At 44.9% G+C, this 14,085-nt stretch overlaps 2 protein-coding genes across 2 annotated transcripts; both read left to right on the top strand.

Annotated features, from left to right (window-relative positions):
• Positions 1–194: 194 nt before the first annotated feature.
• AK6 (adenylate kinase 6) lies at positions 195–2,236 on the top strand. The gene is made up of 5 exons (XM_083884330.1): positions 195–261; positions 887–979; positions 1,541–1,599; positions 1,682–1,827; positions 1,961–2,236. The coding sequence occupies exons 1-5, from the start codon at positions 234–236 to the stop codon at positions 2,148–2,150; spliced, it is 516 nt and encodes a 171-aa protein (XP_083740456.1). The 5' UTR covers positions 195–233; the 3' UTR covers positions 2,151–2,236.
• A 1,073-nt stretch (positions 2,237–3,309) lies between these two features.
• CCDC125 (coiled-coil domain containing 125) lies at positions 3,310–13,630 on the top strand. Its single transcript, XM_083884300.1, has 12 exons — positions 3,310–3,609; positions 3,817–4,195; positions 5,365–5,423; positions 6,086–6,172; positions 7,049–7,126; positions 7,849–7,934; positions 9,557–9,639; positions 10,191–10,306; positions 10,717–10,824; positions 11,759–11,930; positions 13,099–13,232; positions 13,324–13,630. Exons 2-12 carry the CDS (start codon positions 3,925–3,927, stop codon positions 13,588–13,590), a joined length of 1,461 nt encoding a protein of 486 aa, XP_083740426.1. The 5' UTR covers positions 3,310–3,609; positions 3,817–3,924; the 3' UTR covers positions 13,591–13,630.
• The last annotated feature ends 455 nt before the right edge of the window (positions 13,631–14,085 follow it).

Below are 14,085 nucleotides of genomic sequence, written 5' to 3'. Positions count from 1 at the left end.
CTCCGGTGGGAGGGAGAGCCCTCGCGTACCCCCGGTGTGACTCGGTGTCCCGGAGAGCTCTGGGCGCCCCGATCGCGGCCCGGCCGCGTCCCCTCACACTGCGCCCAGGGGTCCTTCCTCTCCGCCGGCTCTTAGCTGTCCGCGCCGCGCCGGGCACCGCCGTGACGCCATCGTTGCGCGCGGCGGCGCCGGAGGCCCCCGCTCACGTGTCTCCAAGGCGACCGGCGGCGGCCATGAGGCGTCCGAACGTGCTGATCACCGGTGGGCGCCGCGGGGGCGGCGGCGGCGGGCGGGGCGGGACAGGACACGGCCCCATCGCAGCCCGGGGTGCTGGGGGGTGTGGGGTCCAGGCCTGGGCTCGTTGCGGGTCTGGGGTCCCAGCCCCGGCCCAGCTCGATTCGGGGTGGTTCGTGGCGTGGCGTCCCAGCCCGGGGGGATTTGGAGTATGGGGCCCCGGCCCCAGCACAGTCTGGAGTGGTTTAGGTTGCGAGGCAGCAGCCTGGCTGACCTGGAGTGTGGGGTCCCAGCCCGGGGTGGTTGTGCAGCCCTGCTCCTTCATGGGAACATGGAGCTCCTTCGTATTACCTGAGGGTTTTCAAATGAGTGGAGATTTCTCCTCGAACCCTCATGGTGTGAGTTACATCCTACACGCAGAGTTCTCTCCCTGTTTTCCTGTTTCACTCCCCTCGCCTGTTTCTCTTTGTCGTGCAGCTTTTTTTTTTTTTTTTTTTTTTTTTTTTTTTTTTTTTTTTTTTTTTTTTTTTTTTTTAATCATCCCATGAACTCTCCAATGTGGGCTGTCAAAAGGTTCCAGTTCACCTTTTGGGGGATGTTGAGGGGACCTGCAAGCTCTTCCCTTACGTTTTGCTGTGGGTTTGGTCTCCAGGCACGCCGGGAGTTGGGAAAACCACGCTGGGAAAGGAGCTGGCATCCCGAGCCGGGCTGAGCTACGTCAACGTGGGGGACTTGGCCAAGGAAGGTGCGGTGCCACAGCAGTCCCTGAGCACGGGAACAGCTGCTCAGTGTGATTCTGCTGGTGGTGTCCCTGCACACCTGTCTGGTGGCTGGGACAGCTGGGGTGTGCAGCTGGAGAGGAGACATCTCTGGGAGACCTCAGAGCCCCCTCCAGGGCCCAGAGGGGCTCTGGGAGAGCTGGAGAGGAATAAGGGACAAGGGATGGAGGGACAGAATGCAGGATGCTTCCCACTGCCAGAGGGCAGGGTTAGATGGGGTATTGGGAGGGAATTCCTGGCTGGGAAGGTGAGGAGGGAAGTGCCACCAGCCCAACCCATTCTGTGATTCTGTGTATTAAATGAATTTACTTCAGCAGGCACGTCTGTAGCAGCATAACTTGGTGCTCAGTTATAAACAACAAACTTACCCATACATGGATTTTGTAAACTCAGTGTTCCCTGCCCTGAACCCTACCTTTTGCCTGCAATCTCCTGAGACAGACCAAACAAAGTAAATTAATTGTGGTGAATTAATTGTGGCAACTGCTGTGCTGCCCAACAAACATCCACGGACTCTCTCTCTGCAGGGGAGCTGTACGAAGGCTTTGATGAGGAGTATGACTGCCCCATTTTGGATGAAGACAGGGTAAGCCCAGCCCCTGTACCTACCCCTGCAGTGTTGTGGCTGTGCAGTGCCAGGTGAGCTGCCCTCTCTGTTGCTGGTGCAGGTGATTGATGAGCTGGAGGACAGGATGAGCGAGGGAGGCGTGATTGTGGATTACCATGGCTGCGATTTCTTCCCCGAGCGCTGGTTCCACATCGTGTTTGTGCTGCGCACAGAGAACTCCTGCCTGTACGACAGGCTGGAGAGCAGGTCTGTCACTGGGGTGGGGAACAGCTAAACTGCTCTTGTGGGACTTCAATTAAAGCATAAATCACTCATTCTCAAAAAAACCCCCTCCATTTCTCTCTATGCCTCAGACTGTCTTGGTGCTCTCGTTCTCCAGGGGCTACACGGGGAAGAAGCTGCAGGACAACATTCAGTGTGAGATTTTTCAGACTCTGTATGAGGAAGCTGTGTTGTCATATAAAAAGGAAATTGTACACCAGTTACCCAGCAACACTCCAGAGGACCTAGAAAGAAATTTGGATCAGATTATGCAATGGATTGAGCAATGGATGAAGGACAACAACTGACTTTTGGTGAAACAGTGACTGCTGGATCTCTTCTTGGGAAGGAGGGAGGGTTTAATAAATGATATTTGTAATTCTTGTATTATAAATGAACATTAATTTTGTTGTAACTGGCTGGGGAGAAGAAGAAGGTTCAGAGTAGCCAGGTTGTGAGGATTTGTAACAGCATCTTGAGAGGCAACAGGAGAACTGATACAAGTACCTGGAAGGATAAAAACAAGGCAGTTGCCTTGAGTAGCAGGAGTTGTATTTGGTAACTGAGAATTCTCTGGACCTTACAATTAAAATCAAACCATAAATTCCCTGCAAGAAAACTGTAAAATCCTGATAGCAGGTGGCAGTGGAGGCACTTTTGATTTCCAGAGGGTGGAACAGTGTCCTGGAAAGAAGATGGTTTGATGCTGAGTTGTGGGACTAAAACCTGCTGTGCTCCACTGTGGCCTTGGGGATGTGAGGATAATGCAGAGTGAGAGGGTTTGGTACAGGTTAAGGTGGGTTCTTTGCTTTAGTGGGAAAAGAAGTGATGTGAGAGTTATTTTAAATTGATTGCACGGAGCTGTGGAGATTCCTTCATGTGTAAGGAAGCATCAGCTGTGTGAGCACGGGTCTGGAGTGTTTAATAATAAACTTTATTTTTCCTTTTTTCTCTGTCTTCCCCATCCCCTGTGCCAGTCAGGGAATGTGTACAAGATTACCCAGGAAATGCATCACTTGTCAGGGGAGACCTGCAGTGATCCTAAACGTGGTCACAGATAAAAAACTGTCAGGGATCTGTTCTGATTGCTGTTAAAACCTGTGCCCCAGGGGGGCAGGGCTGCACAAGGAAGAGAAAACCTTTCTTCAGAGAAAAGCTGCTAGGAAGGAAAGCCTTGTGAAAGATTCTGTTAGAAGTGCTTGCTTATAAACCCTTTATATACATGAGTTTGGATAGTAAAACAACTTTCTTGAAAATTTCTGTTGTGAAGAGTCTTGTTGTTACGTATTTATGGCTTTATTTTTTTGCTTTACAAATTTGCTATTGGGTTGTGGGTTTTTTTTGGTGACGCTTGTGGCAATACTGCAACAGAAATTTGATGAGATTATAAACCAAAATGAAAAAATAGTGTGTTTCCTTGGAGAATTAGGCTCAGGCATCGTGGCAATTTGGACAGAGTTACCCTAGGGTGGGAAACAAGTGGAAGGTGCTGTGTGGGGTGTCAGGACAGTCCCGGTCCGGGAGAACATTTGGGGTGACCACGCCTGGTCACCTCAGCTCGCGTTCCCCACGCCGGTCCGAACTGTGCTGGGGACAGGGCTGCAATATAGACCGCTCATAAAAAAAAAATTAAAAAAAAAAAAAAAAAAAAAAAACCACCAAAAATAAACAAACTCCTCCTTCCGAGCAGCCTGCGGGCAGCTCCCGGAGCCGCTCCGTCTCTCCCGCCCCGGGGCGGGACCGGCTCCAGCGGGTGCGGGCGCGCAGGTGGGTCGGGGGCTCCCCAGGGGCCGGGGGTGTCCCCAGGGGGTGTCCCCAGGGGGTGTCCCCAGGGGGTGTCCCCAAGGCATTGCCCCGGGACAGGGTCTCCCTGCGGGCGGGGACGGTGATTTGGGCAGCCCCGGGTCCCCTCGCGTTTCCCGCTCGGGTCTCGCCCTGCTGCTGTAAAAACACGGAGCTTTCCTGTTTTTCCAGAGAAAATCTGGCCTTGCGGGAGGCGCTGTTCACCGGTAGGTGAGGGGCGCTCAGTCAGGGAAAAAACCCCAAACCAACCAAAAACCCGAAAAAAACCAGAAGGAGAAGATGGAGGAAGCAGAAGACGATGACATGACTTGTGGAGACTTGGGAAACGGACTTGGGAGAAGACCGGGAGGTGTTTATGAAGGGGAAAACTTACAAAATTCCTATTCAATTAGATCTAGGAAGGGATCTGGAAAGACTTGTAATTCCCCTTTGTCAGCAAAGGTAGCAGAAGAAAGCGATGCTGCAGCTCTTCCTGGTCCAAAACGAAACAGCTTTTACGATGGATCACTCAAAAAACCTGCCTCTAGTTCCACACGACAGAATAGCTGTGGTAAGAGTCATTTGGAAGTTAATTATTCATCATAAGGAAGTTTTTTGTTAGTGAAAGTGAACCATTCAGACGCTTCGCAAAGTGTCATCAAGTTTAATTCAAACCACTTGCCAAGATGCCTGAAGGGTTCAGTGCCTGCTGGGATCCTCCACCTTCCTCCCAGAACATGAGCAGCAGAATTGCTTATCAGTGGTCAAGGCACTGACCGTTCTTAGTGTAAAATGTCCAGTTTTAAAGGGTTTAATTTTGCATTTGAAAGCGACATTTAGCAAAGAGCATCCTGTGGTGGGTGGACCTACGTAGGTATAGACGTGTCTGTGAAACTGAGTGGCACTGCTTGGATTCATGCTTTAAGTAGGTTGAAGCCTTTCTGGAGGTAGTACCTAAAGCTTGGAACAAAATATTCAAAATACTTTTTGCTCTTTAGTTGAAATTAATGAATTGGCTTACTTTAGGGGTTAGGAAGCTGTTTTTAGAACCTGCATTGGCATTTATCTTCCTTTTCTGCTGCTGCAAAAACAATCAAGTGTGGGCAGTGCTGGTCATTACAGTCCAGCTGCTTTCCTGTCAATTATTATTTTGACCGAGGTACTTCTGTGTCACTTGCTTATTTCTGTCCCTTAAACAATTCCCCATTATCCTTTCCACAGTAATCTGAGCTATTTCTGTCTCTTGAAAATTGCCCCTACTTCTAAATAGTGCTAGCTGTTGTTTTGAGTGTGGATGTTGAAAGGTTACAAGCACAAAACCTAAAAAGTTTTTTTTTTCTAATCAAAATGGCAATTTTGTTTGCTTTATTGTAAAGGAAGTTATAAAATGTTTGCCTTTCCTTTATGTCTCTTTATAACAGACATTTTCCCCCCATTTCACTTCCTTAACTGTGAAGCAATATGTTTGAAGTTTGTATTGGTTCTTAAATCTGTTAGCTCCACAAGAAAAAATCCCACAACAGAAAGATGAAAATTCACCTTTGTATGTTACCTGTTTTCAGGGTGAAGTCCTCTTCTCTTCTCTTCTCTTCTCTTCTCTTCTCTTCTCTTCTCTTCTCTTCTCTTCTCTTCTCTTCTCTTCTCTTCTCTTCTCTTCTCTTCTCTTCTCTTCTCTTCTCTTCTCTTCTCTTCTCCTCATTACAATATTTTAGCATTCAGTATCCTCTATTAATCCCACAGAATCTAATACTGAAGTGTCAAATGAAGAACTAAAGCAACAACTTCGGGAAGCTCTGGAGGTTGGTAACGGTGCTGCTCTCCAAATATGCATTTCCTTTCACTGTAGCAAGAGGATCTTGCCATGCTGAGAGACTTGGATGGACCCAGGTTCTTGAAATTAAAGTGGGAGTTGGAAGCTTCATTAAATTTTATGTCAGGAAATCAGTGTGAGGTGGACTTCATATATTCTGGGGAGTTTGTGGTTTGTTTGTTGGGTTTTTTTTTGTTGTTTTTTTTTTTTTTTTTTTTTTTTTTTTTTTTTTTTTTTTTGAGGGGGCAGAGAAAAGTATTTTTAAAAATGCACAGAGTGTTGAAGGTATTGTTGTACTTTTCTGGTAGATGTTTATGTTTTATTAAGCTTTGGGGCTTGAAAATCTGTAGTATAAGCAATCTTTGGATTTTTAGTCCGCATTTCTGTTGAAAGGTAATTAAGAGTACATTTTGGTTTGCTGTGATTAAATGTGTTGAGGTGTTGGCATCACAGTCAGCTGACCTCAGCTGTAAAAAACCACATTCCATCTGCACTGTGCTCTTTAACCCCAGGTGAGCCCATGAAAAGACATCCTACAGGTAAAGCAGAGGTTTGTTTTTTGAAGAGGGCGAATTTACATTGGTTTTACAGTCGAATCTTAACAGGATTACCTTGGCTTTTACTCAGTGCATCTACTTTGTTTTACTTCAGGAACTTGATATTTTGAAAGTTGAGCTTGAAGCCTCTCAAAGACAGCTTGAGGGAAAAGATGAAGCCCTCAGGATCCTGCAGAGCATGGTAGGAGCTGTTCAGAAATCACTTGGTACTTGGCGGTAACAAGGTAAACAGAGAGAATCTTCTGCCACTCCTCGAAAACTTCAAAAACCTTTAGGCCTTCCCAGGGCTGCAATTTAAATAATTGAGTCTGCAGGTGTCTACAGACTTGCCTCTACAATTTACTGAAACTAGTGTGTTATTTAAGAAAACTTTACTGTTGTAGTAATTCTCATAATTTTGTCTTTGAGGGTCCTTGAGGATTTTTGTACTAAACATAAAATTAGGGCCTTTTTCCAGTCCCTAATATTGAAGATTTTGCCAGTGCTTGGAATCCTGCTGGAAAGCATGAGTATTCTGAGTTGACTACTCCATCTGTTGTCCTAGAGGACAATATTCCTTAAATGTCAGGTCATTCTTTTGTTCACCATTTGTAGTACTTTTATTCTCTTTTGTAACAAATTCTGCTGAAATCAGTTCCTGGGATTTAGCCTGCTTACATAACCCATTTCTGGTTGTGTAGTTTCTACTGTCACATATTTGTAGAATCTGATCCAAGTTAGGCCTGGATCAGAGCTTAGGTCTGTTGTAACCCAGTTTTTTAAGATGTGATTTCCTGCATGAGCCCTGCAGAAGACGTGATCTCAAATTAAATGATGCTGCACTGTCAGTACCAGAGGTTATGGCATTGAAACCCAAGTTTGTTATGCAAGTTAGACTTGAGATCAGAGCCCTCTGAGGCTCACAAGCAAGTTGCTGGTGTTTGTAACTCTGCACACTGCTGTTTAACTATGAATATGAATGTCTCTAGGTGTGAAACTGAATATTAACTCAATTTATTCACAGTATTTGACAGAGTTGCATTCTGAGTTTTGGTTTGGTTGGTTTTTAATTTTGCAGGCAATATTTGATAAAGCCACGAGCCACACAAAGGCAGTGCTTCAGAAAACTGAGGAAGAAAAGAGGACTCTAGAGAAGGTAAGTGTGAGTGGTTCCTTCACACAGAGAAGCCCATGGCATTTAAAAAGGGGTTATCAGACTGTTTTATTTAAATCAGTGCATACCTGACATTAATTCCAGGGGCTTTGCAAAATGAATTCCTGTTCCTTTTTAGGAAAAAGTCAAAATTAATTTATCATTCCTTCGATTTAGTTTTTTTCATGCTATAGTGTGTATTTGTATTACAGTAAGTATTTGTATTATGTACAAGTAATAAAATAGTCAGAGTTCTTCCTATACTTTCAGCTGGTGTTTGTTCTGGGTGTCAGTTGCTCAGAGTGAGCTGCACAACTCCTCAGTGGTTCAGCTGAGGCTTCCCAAGGACTCTGTGAAATGAGTGTCCAGTTTTAGTAGGGAAGGTGCGAAAGAGGAGGAAGGTGGTGTTAAACTCCTTTGTTAAACTGAGATTTTTGTTTTGTTCCTCCTATTGTTTTTCTGTCCCACATAATAGGAGGGGGACAGGGAGATGTGACAGCATAGGTTTGTCTTTGTTGGAGGCCTCTGGAAACATGGGTTCTGTAACACAGACTGGAGTCCATAGGCCAGTGATGCAGAAACTTTGGTGTCTGGTACCAAATTTATTATGAGCAGTGTCACAAGTTGTCACTGGTCACTGAGATCTCTGCCAAACCCAGCACCCCTGGCATCCTTCTGATGGGAACCCTGTAAAGAGCTTCTGCAAGTTTCTTTTGTTTCCACAGGAAATAAATATATTGCAATGGGAAATTGAATTTGATCAGGACAGATTTAAAAACATAGAAGACACCTGGACAGAAAAATATGACAGGTATTTGGCTTACACTGTGTATCACTGCGGTTTTTGTTTGATTTTTTTTTTTTTTTTTAATTGCATTGAGTGCTCTCTGTCATCTGTTTTGTATTCCAAACTTGCTTCCTCAGGTTCTTCGTGGGTGTTGTATTTTCCCACTTCCCTTCCAAATTCTGGAAGATTTTGATTTTTCACACTAGTCATATTTGTATTTTTCAATTAAAACTTCTAGATATATTGTCCTGTATTTTTTTTTTTTTAGGTGTTGGTAGACTGGCTTTGCTAGGCTGAGTTTTTTTCATCATATGACTTTAGCCAGCTGGGGACTGATTATCTGTATTTACCTTAACTGTAGATGAGGCAGGGAAAATAATGGTATATGCATGCATGTGGAAGTATAATTTCCTGGTTAATTATTTCTTTATTGTCTTGCACTGTGGGTTTGGGCATGAGTACAGGTAAAATGCAGTGCTAGAGAGAGGCTGATCAAGAGGTTCCTTGTTAAATAAGAGTCACTCTAGGTGGACAGCAGGTGTGGTTGGGCAAGAGGAATGTGCCAGAGGCACTAAACTAATAATAGATAACATACCTTGAGAAATGGGACCAGCAGACTCACTCATTTACATGTAGAAATTGTATTTCTAAAGTCTACCCATCAGAATTACCCAAATAAATTATTGTCATTATTATTATTATTATTGCCGTTGTTTTTACAATTCAGCATATGTTTTTATTTAAAATATATTTCAAGTTTGAATCAAAGAATAAACTAAAAGTTTACAAATTATTCTGTAGATATATTTGTGGAGGGATGCCTCTTGAAAAGCCCTGTGGCTTTCCAGACTGACTAGGTTGGAAGTGTAGCTGTGCAGTTTGGGGGCACAAAACTGGGTGTTGAGTGATGAAAGATACAGACATAACTTCAGAAAACTGACAGCCAGAGGCTCAGCCTGCTTTGCAAAACATTTCATATTTTTCTGATAGTTTTCTGACATCTGAGGCAGCAGGACAAGAAGAATGTGCATTTTCCTTTGGTTTCTTCTGAGTGAAATAATTCAGACTAGGCTGCATTTGCTGACAGTTGCAGAGATGCACCAAATAAATTGTATTGCTTTGACATTTAGGACGTCAGATTGCCACTGGTCTGTTCAAGAGGGAAATACTTCAAGGAAAAATGCATTATCAGTGCATATTGTGTGTTCTCAGGTTGCAACACCTGAAGGCACAGCTGTTCTTGAAAACAGGATTCAGACTACAGGAAGTTTACAGACCAGAGCTGTCACACCTCTAATATGAAGGAACAGTTTTGTTCCTTCAGGGAAGTAGAAAATTTCTAGCAAGTTTTTCAGGGTTTCATGATTACAGATTTCTTTGCATTTCTAATGGAAATGTGGCACTCAAGCTCATCTCTTGTTAAAGCTGTGGGCACTGTCTACTTTCATGTGTTTTTTTTTTTAACTTATGTCTAGTACTCAACTCCTTTCACTTTTGATTTTTTTAATTCCATCTTTTAAGTAATCCTGATTTTAATTTGCAGAAGGATTAAATACCATGTTTTAACGGGTTATTTTTTAAATTATTGAGTACCCACTTAAAATGTTTTTTAAGAGTATAATAAAGCCATTTTCTAACTTTTACAGGATATACTGTGAAAATGCAGCTCTTAAGGATGCATTGAAACTGAGGACAGAAGAAGTTAAAACACTTAAAGCTGAAAATACAAGTAAGCTAGCAACAGCTATTCCTCTGAATACACTGTTTTCCAGGAATAATTCAGGATTTAGCTGGGATGGAAGCTACCTGTGGAGATCAGTGTCTTGTCTCTGGCAGCTGATCCTAGTGGATATGCAGAAGCATGGCAATTAAACTGGAAAGCAGCCAGGGCAGCCACTGGATCAGAGGACTCAAGTCCTTTTCCTTTGTTTTTGCCTTCCAAAAAACTTTAAAATAGCTGACTTAAATAATTACTTCCCCAATGTTGTGCTGTTCTCAAGGAGAGGATACCTGACAAAATTTTAAGTGTACAAGGAGATGAGCACTCAGTCCTGAGGCAGAGCAATACAAGAAATGGTCTCTCTCTAAGTGGATTATTACTTCTGGGAGAACACAGAAGGAGAAGCAACTGTGATATGAGTTACTACTTCTACACTCTCATCTTGTTCCCAAACTGATGCTTGAACGATGAAACTGCTTCATTTGGGTGTAGTTGAACTCAGAAATTGAGAAATCGGAGCAGCAGATCTTTGTAATCTCTTCCTTTGTTTTATTTTGTAGTCCTGAACCAGCAGTGCTTGGAATTCCTTGCAATGTTAGATGTGAAACAACAGAAAGTTTTTCAGGAGAACATGTCACTGAACAAAAGTGACATTACTGATTTTACAGGTCTTGAAGTAAGTATTGCCTATGTGTTTTTCCAAGTGGCTGTTTCAGAGATATGTTTGTATTCAAAATACATAAAGAAAATTCATTGCTTATTACATATCCCTGTATTTGACAGACGAAGGCATCAGGCTCTTTTTCACAAGCTGTGATGCTTATTTTTCTTCTTCCCAGCACTTAAACCCAGCTTCCTCGTGCTTTACTAAGCACAGTAATATCTCAGTGAGGGCTGCAGGGTGTGGCACACCCATCTGTCAGGTTTTGCCTGAAAACACCCCCCTCATTGTGAGTCAGAAGCCTTTACCTCTACCTCCCGCACCTGCTGCCAAGTGACTAGTGCTCCCTGTGTGGTTCCAGGGTGGGTTTTTTTGCTGGCACCTGTGTGAGCAGATCCTGACTGTGGTTTGTTTTGGGTTTTCAGCTGGCAGTGCTCGGAGCCTGCACCTGCAGTCCTGCTGGAGGGCAGCCTTGTCCCTGTGCCAAGGTGGCAGCTCTCTCTCGCAAACAACTCCTTCATCTCAAGCAAGAGGTAACAAGGCCTGCCTGGGTGGGGACAAGGAGGCACCTGCACCAATTCAAACAAAGCCAGAAACACTCAACCACAGATAACACAAACTCAGGTGTCTCACAATCACAATCCGTCTCAGAAATAATGTAAAGTTTGTTTGCGATGCTTGTAATGCCATAACTTTTGCTGGTAGAAAAAAATTGTAATTATATCTACTCAGCTTTACTAGTTAAAAACCCCCCTTGCATTCTTTTTCCTTCTCCCCATGATTTTTAATCTGAAGAAAGAGAACACACCCTAAGGGTATGCCCTCCATGAATGTACACACTCTGCACGTGGACTGGCACTGAACCTTTTCCTTCCTTCCTGGCAGTGCATTTCAGCTAGGCCAGCAAGCTGATCTTGCTGGAAAATACCTATTTACCTCACACTTAAATCAATGATGTGAATTCCAAGCTCATAGTTTTTTTCTATTTAGTGACATTGTGTGGATCTAGAATTTCTCTCATTTGTATTTGACTCTGCAAATGTGGTAACCGTCCTTGTGGTGCTGTTGCAGAACTTCTAATTGACTAACTGCTTTGAAAATAGGTGCTGGCCTGTCCGTTATGATCCCTGATACAGATTCCAGTCTCTTGCTCCTTCTTCTCCTGGCCCAGCTGTGATGGGACATTATTTCCTTCCTTGAGCTCTTGTACATGTGCAGAGATAAATAAATGCACAGAGATGATTGTGTAGGTAGCTAGGGGTGTGAATATATGCAGACAATAAAGAGTAAGGATTTTAATCCACGTTTCAAAATACGTTTCTTTACATGTCAGGAAAACCCTTTGGTTCCTGCCACTTCCTTGATTGTATTTACTTGCAAGCTGTCTGTGTCTTAATATTAATTTTAAATCTGCTTTTGCTTCCAAATTAGCTAATACGCTTTAAATTTCCCCTGAATTAAAACCAGATTGAAAATCTGAAGAAGAGTAAGGATGAAGCGTATATCATGGCAGATGCCTTCAGAATTGCATTTGAGCAGCAGCTGATGCAGAGGAAGGACCAGGCCCTGAGGCTGGCAGAAGTGATAAAGACGAAGAAGGAAACCAAATTTGCAAACTGGAGACGTCTGCGAGGCACTGGTAGCTGGGCAGTCTGTGTGTCTGGGGGCTGGCTGGCAGAGGAGGGAGCAGGAGCTGCTCTCCCTGTGTTAAATGTCTGCTGGTGGCTCAGCTGCTGGCCGAGGGATATGGACAGCAAATGAGAAAAGCTGACATCTGGCTGTTTTAAGTGCTGCCAGCAACTTCTCTGAGTTTTTTTTTTTTTTCGAATGAGTGCTATGGAAGAGTTGGGGAAGGAGGAGAAATGCAAAAAAAAAAAGTATTGTTGGAGCTTTTTTAGCTTCAAATGGGATGTTTAGCAGCCTGGTCTAGTGGGCAGTGTGGAACAAGATGAGCTTTAAGGTCTCTTCTAACCCAGGCCATTCCTTGATTTACTGGAGTACTAAATAGATTTTTTTTCTATTCTTCCTTAAACATTCTAGCTTTTTATTATGCGTGTGTATCAATATTAGTGTTTATTAGTGTTCTTACACTAATGCAAAGTTACAAAGCCCTGTGTAAAAGAGGAAGAATTCTAATCTGTGAAGTAGGAATAATTGTAATAATCTTAGTCTTTCAAAAAAAAAAAAAGGATAAAGAGAAGTATTTAAATACTTATGTCATGGTCAAAACCACTGCAGACTTAAGGAATGGCACAATATATTTGTTTTGACCATATAGCCAGGAGCTACCAGTGTTAGAAGTGTGGTGTGTCTCCCAGATTCCTTGGGCACTCCTGGAGTGTAAGCACTACAACAACATAACCTTGACTAGCTGTTTCCCTATACTGACACCATTGCTTTCAGGCTCCATTACCTGGCACATATGTGCTGTAATTTTAATGTATTTTACTATTTCTGGAAGTCTTACAAAGTTGTAAGTGGCCTGTGTCAGAGAGTCTTTGGGTTTTTTAGGCTACTTACTGGTAACAAGTCTCTGTGAATTATTGTTTAAATAGAGTGTCAAAAGTGTTTTCCATGGAGTGAGAGGAATACTCAGTTTGGCCATGTGTAAGGTCTGTGTAGCCTTTATGTGACAGCAGGATCAGTGCTGCATGGTGGGAATGTGCCGTGTTCCATGCAGTGGGAGAAGCTGCAGCTTGCATTGATGAGATCATTCAGATCTAGGTTTACCAAGTGCCTGTCCTGTCCCAAAGTTGTCTTTTCCTTCCTGATCAATTCCGCAGTTGACGCCCTTCTGTTTTCCTTAGAGCGTGTCAAGCCACAGGGGAACAAGAACAACCTGGGGCGGAAGCTGTCCAGCCTGCTCTCCTCAGACGGAGACTGCAGGAAGGTGGAGGAGCTGGACAACACCCACGAAATCCTGAGGATGTTGATCGATCTGGTCAGTATTCTGTCCGAACGCCCAGAGCGGGCGCGTTGGATGGTTTCACACCGTCGAGCTGACCATGCTCTCCTCTCTGTTGGCCCTGCAGGTGAACGACAAGGAGGAGGCCCTGGCACACCAGCGCAAGGTCAGCTACATGCTGGCCCGGGCGGCCGAGGCCAGGGAGGCTGTGCCGGGGCAGGACAGAGGGGATACGGCAGGAAAGTGTTGTCTCAGACCCCAGAACTTCCTGGATGTCCCGTACACCGACAGCCATCGCCCGCCCGCCCCACGCTGTGCTCCTGCCCTGCGCCTCACGGGAACAGCGGGGCTCCGAAGGTCGCGCTCCTGGCCCTCGGTGCTGGGGGATGGCTGAGGGGCTGTGCGAGCTCTGGCTGCAGCCGTGCATGGGGATAGTGTGGCTTTATAAAAAAGAAGCTGCTTGTTGAAACGCCAGAAACTGTGCTGTGATGGTGTCACTGCGGGGTTGTCACAGCAGTGATGGTCCTTGGGGCAAGAGGGGCTGTGTTTGTCAGTTCCACTGGAGAAGGATCTGTTGGGTCTCCTGGCCCTTCCCTGAGCCCAGGCATCCAGTGATGGAGTAAGAGTGATGTCACTGTGTGGTGTGACATCATGAAAACAGGCACAGATCGGGTGTGCACTGGCAGGGCTGATGGAGCGGCAGTGATGACACTGTGTGGGTGTGATGTCACCAGGTTAGCCAGGGAGCAAGGCCTGAGGGGGGCTGATGGCGCGGCAGTGACGTCACGGCGGGGTCTGAGGGTGTGGCATCCCCCTCTGGGCGGAAGAAGCGCCCCCTGCTGGCGGGGCGCGGGACAAAGCGGGGGGGGGTGTGTGTAACCCACACCGG

This window comes from Zosterops lateralis (assembly GCF_965231275.1).
Source record: "Zosterops lateralis genome assembly, chromosome: Z".
Taxonomy (NCBI): Eukaryota; Metazoa; Chordata; class Aves; order Passeriformes; family Zosteropidae; genus Zosterops; species Zosterops lateralis.
The sequence above is the reverse complement of the archived record's forward strand: the minus strand, read 5'-3'. Positions and strand labels throughout refer to the sequence as shown.

What these genes read in the sequence shown, in the direction of transcription:
- AK6 (XM_083884330.1), top strand. Translation starts at nt 234, where the DNA reads ATGAGGCGTCCGAACGTGCTGATCACCG. An exon ending in CCATTTTGGATGAAGACAGG is followed by an intron (nt 1,600 to 1,681) that starts GTAAGCCCAGCC and finishes TTGCTGGTGCAG; the next exon opens with GTGATTGATGAGCTGGAGGA. An exon ending in TACGACAGGCTGGAGAGCAG is followed by an intron (nt 1,828 to 1,960) that starts GTCTGTCACTGG and finishes CTCGTTCTCCAG; the next exon opens with GGGCTACACGGGGAAGAAGC.
- CCDC125 (XM_083884300.1), top strand. Translation starts at nt 3,925, where the DNA reads ATGGAGGAAGCAGAAGACGATGACATGACTTGTGGAGACTTGGGAAAC. An exon ending in AAAAGAGGACTCTAGAGAAG is followed by an intron (nt 7,127 to 7,848) that starts GTAAGTGTGAGT and finishes TTGTTTCCACAG; the next exon opens with GAAATAAATATATTGCAATG. An exon ending in GAGACGTCTGCGAGGCACTG is followed by an intron (nt 11,931 to 13,098) that starts GTAGCTGGGCAG and finishes TGTTTTCCTTAG; the next exon opens with AGCGTGTCAAGCCACAGGGG.